The sequence below is a fragment of the Salvelinus fontinalis genome, chromosome 2 (genome assembly GCF_029448725.1).
Source record: "Salvelinus fontinalis isolate EN_2023a chromosome 2, ASM2944872v1, whole genome shotgun sequence".
Classification (NCBI taxonomy): domain Eukaryota; kingdom Metazoa; phylum Chordata; class Actinopteri; order Salmoniformes; family Salmonidae; genus Salvelinus; species Salvelinus fontinalis.
The window spans coordinates 101058867-101081156 of NC_074666.1; the positions used below are offsets into that span (position 1 = coordinate 101058867).

The 22290-nt window shown below is 51.9% G+C and overlaps 1 protein-coding gene and 1 non-coding gene across 4 annotated transcripts in view; both read right to left on the reverse strand.

Annotated features, from left to right (window-relative positions):
* smg1 (SMG1 nonsense mediated mRNA decay associated PI3K related kinase) overlaps window positions 1-22290 on the reverse strand; it is a 128851-nt gene that overhangs the window by 90613 nt on the left and 15948 nt on the right. For all 3 annotated transcript variants that reach the window (XM_055898133.1, XM_055898126.1, XM_055898117.1), the window contains exons 9-22: window positions 22171-22268; window positions 20088-20261; window positions 18366-18587; window positions 17264-17365; window positions 15209-15508; window positions 14908-15038; window positions 14432-14593; window positions 11990-12108; window positions 10435-10522; window positions 10243-10344; window positions 6791-6931; window positions 5312-5556; window positions 4151-4347; window positions 3709-3870 (exon numbers count right to left, since the gene is read on the reverse strand). In XM_055898133.1, the coding sequence (XP_055754108.1) occupies window positions 3709-3870; window positions 4151-4347; window positions 5312-5556; window positions 6791-6931; window positions 10243-10344; window positions 10435-10522; window positions 11990-12108; window positions 14432-14593; window positions 14908-15038; window positions 15209-15508; window positions 17264-17365; window positions 18366-18587; window positions 20088-20261; window positions 22171-22268 (2243 nt within the window). The remainder of the gene's footprint in view (window positions 1-3708; window positions 3871-4150; window positions 4348-5311; window positions 5557-6790; window positions 6932-10242; window positions 10345-10434; window positions 10523-11989; window positions 12109-14431; window positions 14594-14907; window positions 15039-15208; window positions 15509-17263; window positions 17366-18365; window positions 18588-20087; window positions 20262-22170; window positions 22269-22290) is intronic.
* trnav-uac (transfer RNA valine (anticodon UAC)) lies at window positions 6652-6727 on the reverse strand. Its single transcript has one exon. It is a non-coding gene; the product is annotated as a tRNA-Val (tRNA).

Sequence of the window (22290 nt, forward strand, 5' to 3'; positions counted from 1 at the left end):
AGACATGATGGTCAGTTACAGGTGACCAGAAAAGACACGGGGGGTCAGTTACAGGTGACCAGAAGAGACATGGGGGGTCAGTTACAGGTGACCAGAAGAGACATGGGGGTCAGTTACAGATGACCAGAAGAGACATGGGGGTCAGTTACAGGTGACCAGAAGAGACATGGGGGTCAGTTACAGGTGACCAGAAGAGACATGGGGGTCAGTTACAGGTGACCAGAAGAGACATGGGGGTCAGTTACAGGTGACCAGAAGAGACATGGGGGTCAGTTACAGGTGACCAGAAGAGACATGGGGGTCAGTTACAGGTGACCAGAAGAGACCTGGACCCTACAGAGAGGAGACATGGAGGGTCAGTTACAGGTGACCAGAAGAGACCTGGACCCTAAAGAGAGGAGACATGGGGGGGTCAGTTACAGGTGACCAGAAGAGACCTGGACCCTACAGAGAGGAGACATGGGGGTCAGTTACAGGTGACCAGAAGAGACATGGACCCTACAGAGAGGAGACATGGGGGGTCAGTTACAGGTGACCAGAAGAGACATGGACCCTACAGAGAGGAGACATGGGGGGTCAGTTACAGGTGACCAGAAGAGACCTGGACCCTAAAGAGAGGAGACATGGGGGTCAGTTACAGGTGACCAGAAGAGACATGGACCCTACAGAGAGGAGACATGGAGGGTCAGTTACAGGTGACCAGAAGAGACCTGGGCCCTACAGAGAGGAGACATGGGGGTCAGTTACAGGTGACCAGAAGAGACCTGGACCCTACAGAGAGGAGACATGGAGGGTCAGTTACAGGTGACCAGAAGAGACCTGGACCCTAAAGAGAGGAGACATGGGGGGGTCAGTTACAGGTGACCAGAAGAGACATGGGGGGGTCAGTTACAGGTGACCAGAAGAGACATGGGGGTCAGTTACAGGTGACCAGAAAAGACATGGGGGTCAGTTACAGGTGACCAGAAAAGACACGGGGGGTCAGTTACAGGTGACCAGAAGAGACATGGGGGTCAGTTACAGGTGACCAGAAGAGACATGGGGGTCAGTTACAGGTGACCAGAAGAGACATGGGGGTCAGTTACAGGTGACCAGAAGAGACATGGGGGTCAGTTACAGGTGACCAGAAGAGACATGGGGGTCAGTTACAGGTGACCAGAAGAGACATGGGGGTCAGTTACAGGTGACCAGAAGAGACATGGGGGTCAGTTACAGGTGACCAGAAGAGACATGGGGGTCAGTTACAGGTGACCAGAAGAGACATGGGGGTCAGTTACAGGTGACCAGAAGAGACATGGGGGTCAGTTACAGGTGACCAGAAGAGACATGGGGGTCAGTTACAGGTGACCAGAAGAGACATGGGGGTCAGTTACAGGTGACCAGAAGAGACATGGGGGTCAGTTACAGGTGACCAGAAGAGACATGGGGGTCAGTTACAGGTGACCAGAAGAGACATGGTGGTCAGTTACAGGTGACCAGAAGAGACATGGGGGTCAGTTACAGGTGACCAGAAGAGACATGGGGGTCAGTTACAGGTGACCAGAAGAGACATGGGGGTCAGTTACAGGTGACCAGAGGAGACATGGGGGTCAGTTACAGGTGACCAGAAGAGACATGGGGGTCAGTTACAGGTGACCAGAAGAGACATGGTGGTCAGTTACAGGTGACCAGAAGAGACATGGGGGGGTCAGTTACAGGTGACCAGAAGAGACCTGGACCCTACAGAGAGGAGACATGGGGGTCAGTTACAGGTGACCAGAGGAGACATGGTGGTCAGTTACAGGTGACCAGAAGAGACATGGGGGTCAGTTACAGGTGACCAGAAGAGACATGGTGGTCAGTTACAGGTGACCAGAAGAGACCTGGACCCTACAGAGAGGAGACATGGGGGTCAGTTACAGGTGACCAGAAGAGACATGGGGGTCAGTTACAGGTGACCAGAAGAGACATGGTGGTCAGTTACAGGTGACCAGAAGAGACATGGGGGTCAGTTACAGGTGACCAGAAGAGACATGGGGGTCAGTTACAGGTGACCAGAAGAGACATGGGGGTCAGTTACAGGTGACCAGAAGAGACATGGGGGTCAGTTACAGGTGACCAGAAGAGACATGGGGGTCAGTTACAGGTGACCAGAAGAGACATGGGGGTCAGTTACAGGTGACCAGAAGAGACATGGGGGTCAGTTACAGGTGACCAGAAGAGACATGGGGGTCAGTTACAGGTGACCAGAGGAGACATGGTGGTCAGTTACAGGTGACCAGAAGAGACATGGGGGTCAGTTACAGGTGACCAGAAGAGACATGGGGGTCAGTTACAGGTGACCAGAAGAGACATGGGGGTCAGTTACAGGTGACCAGAAAAGACATGGGGGTCAGTTACAGGTGACCAGAAAAGACACGGGGGGTCAGTTACAGGTGACCAGAAGAGACATGGGGGTCAGTTACAGGTGACCAGAAGAGACATGGGGGTCAGTTACAGGTGACCAGAAGAGACATGGGGGTCAGTTACAGGTGACCAGAGGAGACATGGTGGTCAGTTACAGGTGACCAGAAGAGACATGGGGGTCAGTTACAGGTGACCAGAAGAGACATGGGGGTCAGTTACAGGTGACCAGAAAAGACATGGTGGTCAGTTACAGGTGACCAGAAGAGACATGGGGGTCAGTTACAGGTGACCAGAAGAGACATGGGGGTCAGTTACAGGTGACCAGAAGAGACATGGGGGTCAGTTACAGGTGACCAGAGGAGACATGGTGGTCAGTTACAGGTGACCAGAAGAGACATGGGGGTCAGTTACAGGTGACCAGAAGAGACATGGGGGTCAGTTACAGGTGACCAGAGGAGACATGGTGGTCAGTTACAGGTGACCAGAGGAGACATGGTGGTCAGTTACAGGTGACCAGAAGAGACATGGGGGTCAGTTACAGGTGACCAGAAGAGACATGGGGGTCAGTTACAGGTGACCAGAAGAGACATGGGGGTCAGTTACAGGTGACCAGAAGAGACATGGGGGTCAGTTACAGGTGACCAGAAGAGACCTGGGGGTCAGTTACAGGTGACCAGAAGAGACATGGGGGTCAGTTACAGGTGACCAGAGGAGACATGGTGGTCAGTTACAGGTGACCAGAAGAGACATGGTGGTCAGTTACAGGTGACCAGAAGAGACATGGTGGTCAGTTACAGGTGACCAGAAGAGACCTGGGGGTCAGTTACAGGTGACCAGAAGAGACATGGTGGTCAGTTACAGGTGACCAGAAGAGACATGGTGGTCAGTTACAGGTGACCAGAAGAGACCTGGGGGTCAGTTACAGGTGACCAGAAGAGACATGGGGGTCAGTTACAGGTGACCAGAAGAGACATGGGGGTCAGTTACAGGTGACCAGAAGAGACATGGGGGTCAGTTACAGGTGACCAGAAGAGACATGGTGGTCAGTTACAGGTGACCAGAGGAGACCTGGGGGTCAGTTACAGGTGACCAGAAGAGACATGGGGGTCAGTTACAGGTGATGTATTTAGTAACTTCAGGTAAAGGGGTCGTGGTTGAAAACAGTTGACTGACTGTTGGAACCAGGTAATGCCGAGTGTGTTTCTCTGTGTGGTCAAGTACACTAGGTTCAGTTGGGGCTCTGGTCAAAAGTAGTGCACTATATAGGGAATAGGGTGTGGTTTAGGACACAGGCCTGGGACTGTGCGTCTCTCCTCCCGTTACCAGAGTGCTGCTGTTCTGGATCTCGGTCAGCAGGTCCAAGCCGTGGCGGACGGTGACTGCTGGTTGGCCAGACAGAAGCCCCACCCTCATCAGGGCCAGGCGGATACGAGTCAGCCAATCCTGGCAAGTCTGACGGTTGGTATAGAAGAATGTTCTAATACCCTGGATACAGAGAGAAGGAGAGAGAGAGAGAGAGAGAGGGAAGGAAAGAGAGAGAGAGGGAAGGAAAGAGAGAGAGAGGGAAGGAAAGAGAGAGAGAGGGAAGGAGAGAGAGAAAAAGATAGTTAACATTAGGAGCTGGGGGGCACTTGGGGCTGTGTAGGTGTGTGTAGGTGTGTAGGTGTGTGTGTGTGTGTAGGTGTAGGTGTAGGTGTAGGTGTAGGTGTGTGTAGGTGTGTGTAGGTGTGTGTAGGTGTGTGTAGGTGTGTGTAGGTGTGTGTACCTTGGGCGGTGCGGTCAGAGCGTTGGCACAGCCCTCGTAGGCGTTGTACATCAGTTTCTCCAGGTTTTCCAGGAACTGCAAGAGCAGTGCCAGACGCAGCTGGTTGCTATGGTGACCGTCATCCGTGTCGCCGGCGCTCCATTGGCTGAGCTCCTGTTCAGTGTTCAGACTGTGGGCCGCCAGGCTGCGGATCATACCTGGAGCGAGGGAGGGGAGGAGGGAGGGGAGGAGAGAGAGAGGGAGGGGAGGAGAGGAGAGAGAGAGAGGGAGGGGAGGAGAGGAGAGAGGGAGGGAAGGAGAGGAGAGAGGGAGGGAAGGAGAGGGAGGGGAGGAGAGGAGAGAAGGAGAGAGGGAGGGGAGGAGAGAGGGAGGGGAGGAGAGAGGGAGGGAAGGAGAGAGGGAGGGAAGGAGAGAGGGAGGGAAGGAGAGAGGGAGGGAAGGAGAGAGGGAGGGAAGGAGAGAGGGAGGGAAGGAGAGAGGGAGGGAAGGAGAGAGGGAGGGAAGGAGAGAGGGAGGGAAGGAGAGAGGGAGGGAAGGAGAGAGGGAGGGAAGGAGAGAGGGAGGGAAGGAGAGAGGGAGGGGAGGAGAGAGGGAGGGAAGGAGAGAGGGAGGGAAGGAGAGAGGGAGGGGAGGATATGTTCTTGAAAGAGGCAGCATGTACATCCAGAATGTGTATAGGATGGAATATACTTTAAAATGACTCAAACCAAATGGAAACTGTAGAAATGATAATGGACCTGCATTTCGTACAGTATCTTGACTGTGTCCAGCTGGCTAATAGACTTATCACCGATCTGAAAGCGAGACAGTCAGGGAGCATCGGAAATTCCCAAAACCATTTGACAGTGAAAGAAATACCACATTTTCAGTGCGGCCCTCCGGAACTCGCTGAAGAGTAAATGTGTCCCACGGGGCAAAATGTGTTTGACACCCCTGGTTTAAGGGTCGACCTGGCAGGAAATGGCAGTTACAGGGGTGGAGTTACAGGGATGGAGTTACAGGGGTGGAGTTACAGGGGTTCAGAAATGCAAAGAACTGCCCCTCTCCTCTCCAAACTTATCAGCAACATGTCAAAAAAAATCATGGGGAAAACCCTGGACTGAGTGTGTTTTAGTGAGTGTGTTTTAGTGAGTGTGTGTGTGTGTGTGTAACAGCCCGTACCCTCTATGGTCTGGAAGGTGTCCTGTGCCCGTCCCAGCGGGGTACGGAGTTTAGACAACACGGTGAACTGCGCTGCTTCCCACACCGCCCACTGCCACAGCACCGCCTCCGTCTTCAGCAGACCGCGCGGTACACACACACCGCCACCGGAGACACACACACCCCCTTCACGACCTGACGAGACACCCTCGCGTTTCTCCAGACGCTGACAGCTGTGGTACAGACGCTCCAGCCATGGTTCTCTACTGTAGGAACACACACAGGTGAACAGATACACACGTTAGCATATATCCACACACACACACACGTTAGCATATATCCACACACACACACACGTTAGCATATATCCACACACACACACGTTAGCATATATCCACACACACACACACACGTTAGCATATATCCACACACACACACGTTAGCATATATCCACACACACACGTGTTAGCATATATACACACACACACACGTGTTAGCATATATCCACACACACACACGTTAGCATATATCCACACACACGTGTTAGCATATATCCACACACACACGTTAGCATATATACACACACGTTAGCATATATCCACACACACACGTTAGCATATATCCACACACACACGTTAGCATATATCCACACACACACGTTAGCATATATCCACACACACACGTTAGCATATATCCACACACACACGTTAGCATATATCCACACACACACGTTAGCATATATACACACACACACGTTAGCATATATACACACACGTTAGCATATATCCACACACACACACGTTAGCATATATCCACACACACACACACGTTAGCATATATCCACACACACACACGTTAGCATATATCCACACACACACACACGTTAGCATATATCCACACACACACACACGTTAGCATATATCCACACACACACGTTAGCATATATCCACACACACACACACACGTTAGCATATATCCACACACACACACACGTTAGCATATATCCACACACACACACACGTTAGCATATATCCACACACACACACACGTTAGCATATATCCACACACACACACACGTTAGCATATATCCACACACACACACGTTAGCATATATCCACACACACACACACGTTAGCATATATCCACACACACACACACGTTAGCATATATCCACACACACACACGTTAGCATATATCCACACACACACACACACACACGTTAGCATATATCCACACACACACACAAACAGGTTATCAGACGATACACACATTTACATTGTCATTTACAGACTATCTAATCCAGAGTGATTTAGAGTACAGTAGTGATTGTATACATTTTCATAGTTTCCCCTTCCCCATTCTGGTCCCCCGTGGGAATCGAACCCACAACCCTGGCGTTGTAAGCCCCATGCTCTACCAACTGAGCCACATGGGACCCACGACACACACGTTAGCAGAATGAACCCCCCCCCCCCCCACACACAGAGCCCGGTAGCCTACCCTCCGCGGTGCTGGCTGCCATAGAGGATGAAGCTGATGAGGTCACTGAAGTCCTGGGGGTGAAAGGTGCTGCTGGGGGGGCGGCTCATGTGGCGACGGACCACCAAGGAGATCTCCTCTATCTCTGGGTGGCTGTGGTTACTGCAGACACACACACACACACACACACACACACACACACACACACACACACATTAAGGTTACTGCAAGGTCACACACACATTAAGGTCACTGCAGGGAGGTAGACAGACAACAAAGTCAGACACATTGTCTGAAAATTACAGATTGAAATTATGGTTTTTCAAATGGGAGTCATCTGTTGATGTATGATGGACAACAGAGATGTCTGTAGCCCGGGTACCAGTCCGTTTGTGGACAACAGAGATGTCTGTAGCCCGGGTACCAGTCCGTTTGTGGACAACAGAGATGTCTGTAGCCCGGGTACCAGTCCGTTTGTGGACAACAGAGATGTCTGTAGCCCGGGTACCAGTCCGTTTGTGGACAACAGAGATGTCTGTAGCCCGGGTACCAGTCCGTTTGTGGACAACAGAGATGTCTGTAGCCCGGGTACCAGTCCGTTTGTGGACAACAGAGATGTCTGTAGCCCGGGTACCAGTCCGTTTGTGGACAACAGAGATGTCTGTAGCCCGGGTACCAGTCCGTTTGTGGACAACAGAGATGTCTGTAGCCCGGGTACCAGTCCGTTTGTGGACAACAGAGATGTCTGTAGGCCGGGTACCAGTCCGTTTGTGGACAACAGAGATGTCTGTAGCCCGGGTACCAGTCCGTTTGTGGACAACAGAGATGTCTGTAGCCCGGGTACCAGTCCGTTTGTGGACAACAGAGATGTCTGTAGCCCGGGTACCAGTCCGTTTGTGGACAACAGAGATGTCTGTAGCCCGGGTACCAGTCCGTTTGTGGACAACAGAGATGTCTGTAGCCCGGGTACCAGTCCGTTTGTGGACAACAGAGATGTCTGTAGCCCGGGTACCAGTCCGTTTGTGGACAACAGAGATGTCTGTAGCCCGGGTACCAGTCCGTTTGTGGACAACAGAGATGTCTGTAGCCCGGGTACCAGTCCGTTTGTGGACAACAGAGATGTCTGTAGCCCGGGTACCAGTCCGTTTGTGGACAACAGAGATGTCTGTAGCCCGGGTACCAGTCCGTTTGTGGACAACAGAGATGTCTGTAGCCCGGGTACCAGTCCGTTTGTGGACAACAGAGATGTCTGTAGCCCGGGTACCAGTCCGTTTGTGGACAACAGAGATGTCTGTAGCCCGGGTACCAGTCCGTTTGTGGACAACAGAGATGTCTGTAGCCCGGGTACCAGTCCGTTTGTGGACAACAGAGATGTCTGTAGCCCGGGCACCAGTCCGTTTGTGGACAACAGAGATGTCTGTAGCCCGGGCACCAGTCCGTTTGTGGACAACAGAGATGTCTGTAGCCCGGGCACCAGTCCGTTTGTGGACAACAGAGATGTCTGTAGCCCGGGCACCAGTCCGTTTGTGGACAACAGAGATGTCTGTAGCCCGGGCACCAGTCCGTTTGTGGACAACAGAGATGTCTGTAGCCCGGGCACCAGTCCGTTTGTGGACAACAGAGATGTCTGTAGCCCGGGCACCGGTCCGTTTGTGGACAACAGAGATGTCTGTAGCCCGGGCACCGGTCCGTTTGTGGACAACAGAGATGTCTGTAGCCCGGGTACCGGTCCGTTTGTGGACAACAGAGATGTCTGTAGCCCGGGTACCGGTCCGTTTGTGGACAACAGAGATGTCTGTAGCCTGGGTACCGGTCCGTTTCTTGACAACAGAGATGTCTGTAGCCTGGGTACCGGTCCGTTTGTGGACAACAGAGATGTCTGTAGCCTGGGTACCGGTCCGTTTGTGGACAACAGAGATGTCTGTAGCCTGGGTACCAGTCCGTTTGTGGACAACAGAGATGTCTGTAGCCTGGGTACCAGTCCGTTTCTGGACAACAGAGATGTCTGTAGCCTGGGTACCAGTCCGTTTCTGGACAACAGGAACACCTACGCATTCCATGACAGGAAAATCCAGGTGATCCCTTATCGATGTCACTTGTTAAATCCACTTCAATCAGTGTAGATGAAGGGGAGGAGATCGGAAGTCCCAGTCAGTCAGTCACTGACAGAGTCCCGGCCTTAGAGGACTCAGTCAGTCAGTCACTGACAGGGTCCCGGCCTTAGAGGACTCAGTCAGTCAGTCACTGACAGGGTCCCGGCCTTAGAGGACTCAGTCAGTCAGTCACTGACAGGGTCCCGGCCTTAGAGGACTCAGTCAGTCAGTCACTGACAGGGTCCCGGCCTTAGAGGACTCAGTCAGTCAGTCACTGACAGGGTCCCGGCCTTAGAGGACTCAGTCAGTCAGTCACTGACAGGGTCCCGGCCTTAGAGGACTCAGTCAGTCAGTCACTGACAGGGTCCCGGCCTTAGAGGACTCAGTCAGTCAGTCACTGACAGGGTCCCGGCCTTAGAGGACTCAGTCAGTCAGTCACTGACAGGGTCCCGGCCTTAGAGGACTCAGTCAGTCAGTCACTGACAGGGTCCCGGCCTTAGAGGACTCAGTCAGTCAGTCACTGACAGGGTCCCGGCCTTAGAGGACTCAGTCAGTCAGTCACTGACAGGGTCCCGGCCTTAGAGGACTCAGTCAGTCAGTCACTGACAGGGTCCCGGCCTTAGAGGACTCAGTCAGTCAGTCACTGACAGGGTCCCGGCCTTAGAGGACTCAGTCAGTCAGTCACTGACAGGGTCCCGGCCTTAGAGGACTCAGTCAGTCAGTCACTGACAGGGTCCCGGCCTTAGAGGAGTCCCAGTCAGTCACTGACAGGGTCCCGGCCTTAGAGGAGTCAGTCAGTCAGTCACTGACAGGGTCCCGGCCTTAGAGGAGTCAGTCAGTCAGTCACTGACAGGGTCCCGGCCTTAGAGGAGTCAGTCAGTCAGTCACTGACAGGGTCCCGGCCTTAGAGGAGTCCCAGTCAGTCAGTCACTGACAGGGTCCCGGCCTTAGAGGAGTCCCAGTCAGTCAGTCACTGACAGGGTCCCGGCCTTAGAGGAGTCCCAGTCAGTCAGTCACTGACAGGGTCCCGGCCTTAGAGGAGTCCCAGTCAGTCACTGACAGGGTCCCGGCCTTAGAGGAGTCCCAGTCAGTCAGTCACTGACAGGGTCCCGGCCTTAGAGGAGTCCCAGTCAGTCACTGACAGAGTCCCGGCCTTAGAGGAGTCCCAGTCAGTCAGTCACTGACAGGGTCCCGGCCTTAGAGGAGTCCCAGTCAGTCAGTCACTGACAGGGTCCCGGCCTTAGAGGAGTCAGTCAGTCACTGACAGAGTCCCGGCCTTAGAGGAGTCACAGTCAGTCACTGACAGGGTCCCGGCCTTAGAGGAGTCACAGTCAGTAATTGTGGATAGAGGAGTGTGTTCGGTCTGTGTTGTGTGCTGACCTGAGAGTCACGTCCAGAGGGATTGTCCTCAGTAGCTTGCCGTACGCCTGCCTCACCCTCACCGCAGAGTGCACTAGCTGGACACGACAAATATCCACACACCTGGGAGGCACAGGACAGAGACAACGTTACACACACCTTTGGGTTTATGCTTTTGTGTAGAAGGGGTTGTTGTAGGTGTGTGTGCGTTACCTCTGCAGCAGCTCTGTGTTGAGTGAGGAGGAGATGACCTGAAGGCTGTTGCAGGTCTGGAGGCAGATGACTGGGTCCTCATTCAGGGCTGCAGACCGACAGAGAGCAGGGTCAACACACACACACACACACACACACACACACACACACACACACACACACACACACACACACACACAGTAGGAATCAGGTTTTCCAAAAATCCTGGTTGGAATTTCCCCAGAATCAGGAGGAATCATTCATCTAGAATTTCTGGAACACCTGGGAATTTAAGTTACCAGATTTTTACAACCCCAAAGAAGACTTGTGATTATTACCCTCTCCATAGTATTTACCGTTGTGGAACAGACCCTCTCTATAGTTCCACAGTATTTACCGTTGTGGAACAGACCCTCTCTATAGTTCCACAGTATTTACCGTTGTGGAACAGACCCTCTCTATAGTTCCACAGTATTTACCGTTGTGGAACAGACCCTCTATAGTTCCACAGTATTTACCGTTGTGGAACAGACCCTCTCTATAGTTCCACAGTATTTACCGTTGTGGAACAGACCCTCTATAGTTCCACAGTATTTACCGTTGTGGAACAGACCCTCTCTATAGTTCCACAGTATTTACCGTTGTGGAACAGACCCTCTCTATAGTTCCACAGTATTTACCGTTGTGGAACAGACCCTCTCTATAGTTCCACAGTATTTACCGTTGTGGAACAGACCCTCTCTATAGTTCCACAGTATTTACCGTTGTGGAACAGACCCTCTCCATAGTTAAACAGTATTTACCGTTGTGGAACAGACCCTCTCTATAGTTCCACAGTATTTACCGTTGTGGAACAGACCCTCTCCATAGTTAAACAGTATTTACCGTTGTGGAACAGACCCTCTCTATAGTTCCACAGTATTTACCGTTGTGGAACAGACCCTCTCCATAGTTCCACAGTATTTACCGTTGTGGAACAGACCCTCTCTATAGTTCCACAGTATTTACCGTTGTGGAACAGACCCTCTCTATAGTTCCACAGTATTTACCGTTGTGGAACAGACCCTCTCTATAGTTCCACAGTATTTACCGTTGTGGAACAGACCCTCTCTATAGTTCCACAGTATTTACCGTTGTGGAACAGACCCTCTCTATAGTTCCACAGTATTTACCGTTGTGGAACAGACCCTCTCTATAGTTCCACAGTATTTACCATTGTGGAACAGACCCTCTCTATAGTTCCACAGTATTTACCGTTGTGGAACAGACCCTCTATAGTTCCACAGTATTTACCGTTGTGGAACAGACCCTCTCTATAGTTCCACAGTATTTACCGTTGTGGAACAGACCCTCTATAGTTCCACAGTATTTACCGTTGTGGAGCAGACCCTCTATAGTTCCACAGTATTTACCGTTGTGGAGCAGACCCTCTCTATAGTTCCACAGTATTTACCGTTGTGGAACAGACCCTCTCTATAGTTCCACAGTATTTACCGTTGTGGAACAGACCCTCTCTATAGTTCCACAGTATTTACCGTTGTGGAACAGACCCTCTCTATAGTTCCACAGTATTTACCGTTGTGGAGCAGACCCTTGCAGAACTTGTGGAAGGAGGGCAGGGAGAAGAGAGGGGTGTAGGTATCAGACCTCTTCATCATCAGGCACATCTCCAGAGACCACGTCAACAACAGCTTCCTGTTTGGAGCAGACACACAAACTAGGTTAGGTTATATGGTGGAGAAATTAAAATATTGTGTTATAATACTGTCATAGCATCAAATGTTTGTTTTATGCAACAGAATAGAGGGTTCTGAGAACACGGTCATCTGTGTGTGTTCTACTGAGGATGGGCCTCTGGGAGATTTAACACTGACAGGAGATGTACCATGTCTTTGAGTGATACCACATTCCAGAGCCTGAGGTAATGTTTCTGTACTGGGGGGCCAGGGGGAGAGGGCTCCAGTATGGAGTTGGGGTCCCAGGGGGAGAAGGCTCCAGTATGGAGTTGGGGTCCCAGGGGGAGAAGGCTCCAGAATGGAGTTGGGGTACCAGGGGGAGAGGGCTCCAGTATGGAGTTGGGGGGCCAGGGGGAGAGGGCTCCAGTATGGAGTTGGGGTACCAGGGGGAGAAGGCTCCAGTATGGAGTTGGGGTCCCAGGGGGAGAGGGCTCCAGTATGGAGTTGGGGTACCAGGGGGAGAGGGCTCCAGTATGGAGTTGGGGTACCAGGGGGAGAGGGCTCCAGTATGGAGTTGGGGTCCCAGGGGGAGAGGGCTCCAGTATGGAGTTGGGGTCCCAGGGGGAGAGGGCTCCAGTATGGAGTTGGGGTCCCAGGGGGAGAGGGCTCCAGTATGGAGTTGGGGTCCCAGGGGGAGAGGGCTCCAGTATGGAGTTGGGGTCCCAGGGGGAGAGGGCTCCAGTATGGAGTTGGGGTCCCAGGGGGAGAGGGCTCCAGTATGGAGTTGGGGTCCCAGGGGGAGAGGGCTCCAGTATGGAGTTGGGGTCCCAGGGGGAGAGGGCTCCAGTATGGAGTTGGGGTCCCAGGGGGAGATGGGGTACCAGGGGGAGAGGGCTCCAGTATGGGGTTGGGGTCCCAGGGGGAGATGGGGTACCAGGGGGAGAGGGCTCCAGTATGAGGTTGGGGTATCAGGGGGAGAGGGCTCCAGTATGGAGTTAGGGTCCCAGGGGGAGAGGGCTCCAGTATGGGGTTGGGGTCCCAGGGGGAGATGGGGTACCAGGGGGAGAGGGCTCCAGTATGGAGTTGGGGTATCAGGGGGAGAGGGCTCCAGTATGGAGTTGGGGTCCCAGGGGGAGAGGGCTCCAGTATGGAGTTGGGGTCCCAGGGGGCTCCAGTATGGAGTTGGGGTCCCAGGGGGCTCCAGTATGGGGTTGGGGTCCCAGGGGGCTCCAGTATGGAGTTGGGGTCCCAGGGGGAGAGGGCTCCAGTATGGAGTTGGGGTCCCAGGGGGAGAGGGCTCCAGTATGGAGTTGGGGTCCCAGGGGGAGAGGGCTCCAGTATGGAGTTGGGGTCCCAGGGGGAGAGGGCTCCAGTATGGAGTTGGGGTCCCAGGGGGCTCCAGTATGGAGTTGGGGTCCCAGGGGGAGAGGGCTCCAGTATGGAGTTGGGGTCTCAGGGGGAGAGGGCTCCAGTATGGGGTTGGGGTCCCAGGGGGAGATAGGGTATCAGGGGGAGAGGGCTCCAGTATGGAGTTGGGGTATCAGGGGGAGAGGGCTCCAGTATGGAGTTGGGGTCCCAGGGGGAGAGGGCTCCAGTATGGAGTTGGGGTGCCAGGGGGAGAGGGCTCCAGTATGGAGTTGGGGTGCCAGGGGGAGAGGGCTCCAGTATGGGGTTGGGGTCCCAGGGGGAGAGGGCTCCAGTATGGGGTTGGGGTCCCAGGGGGAGAGGGCTCCAGTATGGAGTTGGGGTCCCAGGGGGAGAGGGCTCCAGTATGGAGTTGGGGTCCCAGGGGGAGAGGGCTCCAGTATGGAGTTGGGGTCTCAGGGGGAGAGGGCTCCAGTATGGAGTTGGGGTCCCAGGGGGCTCCAGTATGGAGTTGGGGTCCCAGGGGGAGAGGGCTCCAGTATGGAGTTGGGGGGCCAGACCCTGGTCCAGACACAATTAGAACAGTCTTTACAGTAGATACTGTCTGCTGAGAATTATGAGTATCTTTCATACGAATCCTAACCTCGTGACCCATTCCATACATCTGTTGTTTGTCATGAACATCCAGGAGGATGAACTATAAAATGCTGCGTCTCAAATCCCCTCGTTGGGCTCTCAACGAATCACCTACGGGAGGGTCACTGACAAACTCCATTACTGCACTAATTCAATAATACAGGTTGGATTGTTTTGAAGAAATGTAAAAGTCTCTCCTTTTGATTACAATAATTCCACCACAGTTATCGTTCAACTACACCTTTGTGACATGTATAGTGTGTGTGTGTGTGTGTGTGTGTGTGTGTGTGTGTGTGTGTGTGTGTGTGTGTGTGTGTGTGTGTGTGTGTGTGTGTGTGTACCTGGCCTCAGTGTAGAGCTGCTCCTTCCTCAGCAGGGCTCCCAGCAGGGACAGCAGAGTGCTGAAGTGTTTCCTGGTTGCCGTGGTTACCGTGCTGATGACCGCCCCGTCAAAGAGAGAAGGGGAGGAGGAGGACAGGCTGGACGAGATGAAGTGATCATGTCTGAAAAACAGAGGGAGAGAGACGACGAGAGAGAGACAGAGGATTGAAAGAGAAGACCAATTAGAATGTGGTGAACTATGTTTTAAAAAAAGGAAGGATCAAAGTTTAGTATAAACTGACTGTTACCTGGTACAGTGTGAGTACAGGGTATATAACACAGCATATTGTACAGTGTGTTACCTGGTACAGTGTGAGTACAGGGTATATAACACAGCATATTGTACAGCAGGGTGGTAGTGTGTGTTACCTGGTACAGTGTGAGTACAGGGTATATAACACAGCATATTGTACAGCAGGGTGGTAGAGTGCGTTACCTGGTACAGTGTGAGTACAGGGTATATAACACTGCATATTGTACAGCAGGGTGGTAGACGGCCAGGTCAGAGTGGACCAACATCAGGTTCTGACTCAACAACGCAAACACCGTCGGAGACAGAGCCCACATCTACAGAGAGGGGGATATGAGGGGGGGGGGGGGGGGGGGGGGGGGCAGAGGGAGGTTGGGGGGGCAGAGAGAGGGGGGGGGGGGGCAGAGGTACATTTTAAGTTACAGTTCAGTCAAGTTACTTGGTGTTGCTGATGGTAGTGCAGTGTGTGTGTTGTACTCCGACATACCCCTATGAGTGAGTTCTTGGTGTTGCCGATGGTGGTGAGGGCCGACAGGTTGAAGATGAGGGTGAACTCTGCCCTCTCTGGGGTGAGGGTGAGGGGGGCGAAGACAGGGTGCTGGATGCCGGGAAAGGGTGGAGGGGTCGGGGAGGGGGTACCAGGGGTCGGGGAGGGGTTCAGGGGGGCCAGAAGGCTGGACAGGGCACAGGCCATCTCTCCCAGAACCAGTTTATACGCTGCTTCCAGAATGGGAATGTTCTTTAGGCTCAAAACAGACTGGTACACACCCAGGGCTGCTGACATCACCTGGAGAGAGAAGAGAGAGAGAAGAGAGAGAGAAGAGAGAGAGAAGAGAGAGAGAAGAGAGAGAGAAGAGAGAGAGAAGAGAGAGAGAAGAGAGAGAGAAGAGAGAGAGAAGAGAGAGAGAAGAGAGAGAGAAGAGAGAAAGAAAAGAGAGAGAAGAGAGAGAGAAGAGAGAGAGAAGAGAGAGAGAGGAGAGAGGAGAAAGAGAGAGAGAGAAGAGAGAGAGAGAGAGAGAGAGAGCGAGAGCGAGAGCGAGAGAGCAGAGGGGGTCAGTGAAGACACGGATACAGACACACAGAGAGATATAGAGATATAGATATAGAGAGAGATATAGAGATATAGAGAGAGATATAGAGATAGAGATATAGAGGGAGATAGAGATATAGAGAGAGATAGAGATATAGAGAGAGAGAGAGCAGAGGGGGTCAGTGAAGACACGGATACAGACACACAGAGAGATATAGAGATATAGATATAGAGAGAGATATAGAGATATAGAGAGAGATATAGAGATAGAGATATAGAGAGAGATAGAGATATAGAGAGAGATAGAGAGAGAGAGAGAGAGAGAGCAGAGGGGGTCAGTGAAGACACACGGATACAGACACACACAGAGACAAACAGACAGAAACACCCAGTAAAAACATGTCTTAATGGTTTCCATTCAACCTTTCAGATTGAAGACTAAACCAATAGAATGGTCACGCTAAGAGGATTATAGAAAGCAGCAAACACACAACTCCCCCCTTACAGAAAACAGAGCAGCTACAACTCCCCCCTTACAGAAAACAGAGCAGCTACAACCCCCCCCTTACAGAAAACAGAGCAGCTACAACCCCCCCCTTACAGAAAACAGAGCAGCTACAACCCCCCCCTTACAGAAAACAGAGCAGCTACAACTCCCCCTTACAGAAAACAGAGCAGCTACAACTCCCCCCTTACAGAAAACAGAGCAGCTACAACTCCCCCCTTACAGAAAACAGAGCAGCTACAACTCCCCCCTTACAGAAAACAGAGCAGCTACAACTCCCCCCTTACAGAAAACAGAGCAGCTACAACTCCCCCCTTACAGAAAACAGAGCAGCTACAACTCCCCCCTTACAGAAAACAGAGCAGCTACAACTTCCCCCTTACAGAAAACAGAGCAGCTACAACTTCCCCCTTACAGAAAACAGAGCAGCTACAACTTCCCCCTTACAGAAAACAGAGCAGCTACAACTTCCCCCTTACAGAAAACAGAGCAGCTACAACTTCCCCCTTACAGAAAACAGACTCAAATGATCACTATCGAACACAACAGCAAGTGGCCACTCGATAAAGGGCTTAGGGGGCAAGTGTTGGGTTTGAGATTCAGCCTATGGCGGTGGTAGATGGAACTTTATTGACCCCAATAGGAGCACCGCAACCCCAAAAGGAGCACCGCAACCCCAAAAGGAGCACCGCAACCCCAATAGGAGCACCGCAACCCCAATAGGAGCACCGCAACCCCAATAGGAGCACCGCAACCCCAATAGGAGCACCGCAACCCCAATAGGAGCACCGCAACCCCAATAGGAGCACCGCAACCCCAATAGGAGCACCGCAACCCCAATAGGAGCACCGCAACCCCAATAGGAGCACCGCAACCCCAATAGGAGCATATTCTGAATTGTGAACACATCGAATTTTACACATTTTTCTTATCGTTTTAACTGAAAACGGCAGTTTAAAAGTGAAGAAAATGTTTCCATTTGTCACATCCCTGACAAACACAGTCACCTCTCTGTCCCTGTTGAAGCGTAGTTCCAGGAGCTGTGATGTCGGGGCCAGCAGCTTCTCCACAAACCAAGCTGGAAGCTTAGTGTTGATCTGGTCCACAATCTACAATACAGAGAGAGAGAGAGAGACCATTAGAAGCAGATAATCAATATGGAGTTATTATTAGGAGGAGAGGCAAAACGTTGAATGACCAACCAGTTCTCTGCATTCGGGCAGACATGAATAAAATTGTCAACATGTTTCAGAATGTAGGTCTACATTGACACAACATTCAAGTTTCTGCTCACAAGACCTGAAATTTGCTGTTTGCGGAAACATTCTTCCGAACCGGATTAAAACAGCTCTCGGCCGTATGCACAAAACGTCTCTCGGCCGTATGCACAAAACGTCTCTCGGCCGTATGCACAAAACGTCTCTCGGCCGTATGCACAAAACGTCTCTCGGCCGTATGCACAAAACGTCTCTCGGCCGTATGCACAAAACGTCTCTCGGCCGTATGCACAAAACGTCTCTCGGCCGTATGCACAAAACGTCTCTCGGCCGTATGCACAAAACGTCTCTCGGCCGTATGCACAAAACGTCTCTCAGCCGTATGCATAAAACGTCTCTCAGCCGTATGCATAAAACGTCTCTCAGCCGTATGCATAAAACGTCTCTCAGCCGTATGCATAAAACGTCTCTCAGCCGTATGCATAAAACGTCTCTCAGCCGTGTGCATAAAACGTCTCTCAGCCGTGTGTATAAAACGTCTCTCAGCCGTGTGTATAAAACGTCTCTCAGCCGTGTGCATAAAACGTCTCTCAGCCGTGTGCATAAAACGTCTCTCAGCCGTGTGCATAAAACGTCTCTCAGCCGTATGTATAAAACGTCTCTCAGCCGTATGTATAAAACGTCTCTCAGCCGTATGTATAAAACGTCTCTCAGCCGTATGTATAAAACGTCTCTCAGCCGTATGTATAAAACGTCTCTCAGCCGTATGTATAAAACGTCTCTCAGCCGTATGTATAAAACGTCTCTCAGCCGTATGTATAAAACGTCTCTCAGCCGTATGTATAAAACGTCTCTCAGCCGTATGCAATCCAGTACTAGACCCAGTTCTTACCAATGTGACGAGGCTGAGGACGGCCAGGCTGTACTCTGGGCCACAGGCCCGGCAGGCATCCAGCTGGTCCAGGCCGTAGGTGATGACCGTGTCGGTCAGCTGTGCGGACGGCTCCAAGCTCACCAGCAGGACACACACACACTCGTTCCCCGCCGTCAACACCGGCTCAGAGAACAACACCTGCTTGGCCGTCGACACGCACGCCAACACCCGGTTCAAAACCTGGGGAAAGGGCGGAAGTAGAGGGAGGAAGGAGAGAGGGAGGAGGTTGTGTTGGGAACAAATTATATCTGTGACATATGCCTGGTTAATTACGAGAGCCTGTGTGTGTCTTTCTCCCCATCTCGCCTTACATCAGAGACGTATGCCTGTGTGATGGGTATGTGTGTCTCTCCTTACATCAGAGACGTATGTCTGTGTGATGGGTGGGTGTGTCTCTCCTTACATCAGAGACGTATGCCTGTGTGATGGGTATGTGTGTCTCTCCTTACATCAGAGACGTATGTCTGTGTGATGGGTATGTGTGTCTCTCCTTACATCAGAGACGTATGCCTGTATGGTGTATGGTGTGTGTGTCTCTCCTTACATCAGAGACGTATGGTGTATGGTGTGTGTGTCTCTCCTTAAATCAGAGACGTATGGTGTGTGTGTGTGTCTCTCCTTAAATCAGAGACGTATGGTGTATGGTGTGTGTGTGTGTGTGTGTGTCTCTCCTTACATCAGAGACGTATGCCTGTATGGTGTATGGTGAGTGTGTCTCTCCTTACATCAGAGACGTAGGCCTGTATGGTGTATGGTGTGTGTGTGTGTGTCTCTCCTTACATCAGAGACGTATGCCTGTGTGATGGGCGTGTGTGTGTGTGTCTCTCCTTACATCAGAGACGTATGGTGTATGGTGTGTGTGTGTGTGTGTGTGTGTGTGTGTGTGTGTGTGTGTGTGTGTCTCTCCTTACATCAGAGACGTATGCCTGTGTGATGGGTGTGTGTGTGTGTGTGTGTGTGTGTCTCTCCTTACATCAGAGACATATGCCTGTGTGTATGTGTGTGTGTGTGTGTGTGTGTCTCTCCTTACATCAGAGACGTATGCCTGTGTGGTGTGTGTGTGGTGTGTGTGTGTGTGTGTGTGTGTGTGTGTGTGTGTGTGTGTGTGTGTGTGTGTGTGTGTCTCCTTACATCAGAGACGTATGCCTGTGTGATGAGTGTGTGTGTGTCTCTCCTTACATCAGAGACGTATGCCTGTGTGTGTGTGTGTGTGTGTGTGTGTGTGTGTGTGTGTGTGTGTGTGTGTGTGTGTGTGTGTGTGTGTGTCTCCTTACATCAGAGACGTATGCCTGTGTGATGGGCGTGTGTGTGTCTCTCCTTACATCAGAGACGTATGCCTGTGTGATGGGCGTGTGTGTGTGTGTGTCTCCTTACATCAGAGACGTATGCCTGTGTGATGGGCGTGTGTGTGTCTCTCCTTACATCAGAGACGTATGCCTGTGTGATGGGCGTGTGTGTGTGTGTGTCTCCTTACATCAGAGACGTATGCCTGTGTGATGGGCGTGTGTGTGTCTCTCCTTACATCAGAGACGTATGCCTGTGTGATGGGCGTGTGTGTGTGTGTCTCTCCTTACATCAGAGACGTATGCCTGTGTGATGGGTGTGTGTGTGTGTGTGTCTCTCCTTACATCAGAGACGTATGCCTGTGTGATGGGCGTGTGTGTGTGTGTCTCTCCTTACATCAGAGACGTATGCCTGTGTGATGGGCGGTCCTCTAACGGGGTTGAAGCGCTGTCCGATGCAGCGTACCACGGTGCTGAACACCCTCAGCAGGGCGGCCAGTTTGGGCAGAGACACCGTGGGTGGAGGGATGTCCTCGTCGACCGCCTCGCCAGAACCCACGTGACCCAGGTCCTGGAGACAACGTGGGACAGACAGGTTTGTTCATGACATTTCAAATGGAATACAATAAGTCAGTGACACCAACATGTTCCATAACTAGCAACAAAGTATTCAGACCCCTTGACTTATTCTACATGTTGCTGTGTTAAACCCCTTGACTTATTCTACATGTTGCTGTGTTAAACCCCTTGCCTTATTCTACATGTTGCTGTGTTAAACCCCTTGACTTATTCTACATGTTGCTGTGTTAAACCCCTTGACTTATTCTACATGCGGTGTTAAACCCCTTGCCTTATTCTACATGCGGTGTTAAACCCCTTGACTTATTCTACATGTTGCTGTGTTAAACCCCTTGACTTATTCTACATGTTGCTGTGTAAAACCCCTTGACTTATTCTACATGTTGCTGTGTTAAACCCCTTGACTTATTCTACATGTTGCTGTGTTAAACCCCTTGACTTATTCTACATGTTGCTGTGTTAAACCCCTTGACTTATTCTACATGTTGCGGTGTTAAACCCCTTGACTTATTCTACATGTTGCTGTGTAAAACCCCTTGACTTATTCTACATGTTGCTGTGTTAAAGCCTGAATTCTTAATGGATTAAATACATTTCCATTGATCATCCTTGATGTCACTACAACTTCATTGGAGTCCACCGGTGGCAAATTCAATAGTTTGGACATGATTTAGAAAGAAACACGCCTGTCTATATAAAAATGTTTTACAGTTGACAGAGCATGTAGAAGGAGAAACCCCACCACGACGTCAGAGGAGAAACCCCCACCACGAACGAAGTCAGAGGAGAAACCCCCACCACAAACGAAGTCAGAGGAGAAACCCCCACCACAAACGAAGTCAGAGGAGAAACCCCCACCACAAACGAAGTCAGAGGAGAAACCCCCACCACAAACGAAGTCAGAGGAGAAACCCCTTACCACAAACGAAGTCAGAGGAGAAACCCCTTACCACAAACGAAGTCAGAGGAGAAACCCCTTACCACAAACGAAGTCAGAGGAGAAACCCCTTACCACGAACGAAGTCAGAGGAGAAACCCCTTACCACGAACGAAGTCAGAGGAGAAACCCCTTACCACGAACGAAGTCAGAGGAGAAACCCCTTACCACGAACGAAGTCAGAGGAGAAACCCCTTACCACGAACGAAGTCAGAGGAGAAACCCCCACCACGAAGTCAGAGGAGAAACCCCCACCACGAAGTCAGAGGAGAAGCCCCTACCACGAAGTCAGAGGAGAAACCCTACCACGACGTCAGAGGAGAAACCCTACCACGACGTCAGAGGAGAAACCCTCACCACGACGTCAGAGGAGAAACCCCCACCACGACGTCAGAGGAGAAACCCCCACCACGACGTCAGAGGAGAAACCCCCACCACGACGTCAGAGGAGAAACCCCCACCACGACGTCAGAGGAGAAACCCCCACCACGACGTCAGAGGAGAAACCCCCACCACGACGTCAGAGGAGAAACCCCCACCACGACGTCAGAGGAGAAACCCCCACCACGACGTCAGAGGAGAAACCCCCACCACGACGTCAGAGGAGAAACCCCCACCACGACGTCAGAGGAGAAACCCCCACCACGAAGTCAGAGGAGAAACCCCCACCACGAAGTCAGAGGAGAAACCCCCACCACGACGTCAGAGGAGAAACCCCCACCACGACGTCAGAGGAGAAACCCCCACCACGACGTCAGAGGAGAAACCCCCACCACGACGTCAGAGGAGAAACCCCCACCACGAAGTCAGAGGAGAAACCCCCACCACGAAGTCAGAGGAGATGACCCGAAGAATCCATGCCCCGAAGAATTCAGGCTGTTCTTGAGGCAAAGGAGGGACCAGGTACTAGATGGGTGTCCCTAATAAACTGGCCTCAGTGTGTGTGTGTAGTGGTGTTACTGACCTCTGCGTAGGCCTCCATGTCCTCTAGAAACTGTCCCAACAGCGTGGTGGAGAAGGTCAGGTCTGCTACCCAGAACTGCTCCAGACTCTGCAGCCAGCCTGCACACAGTTCACACACATA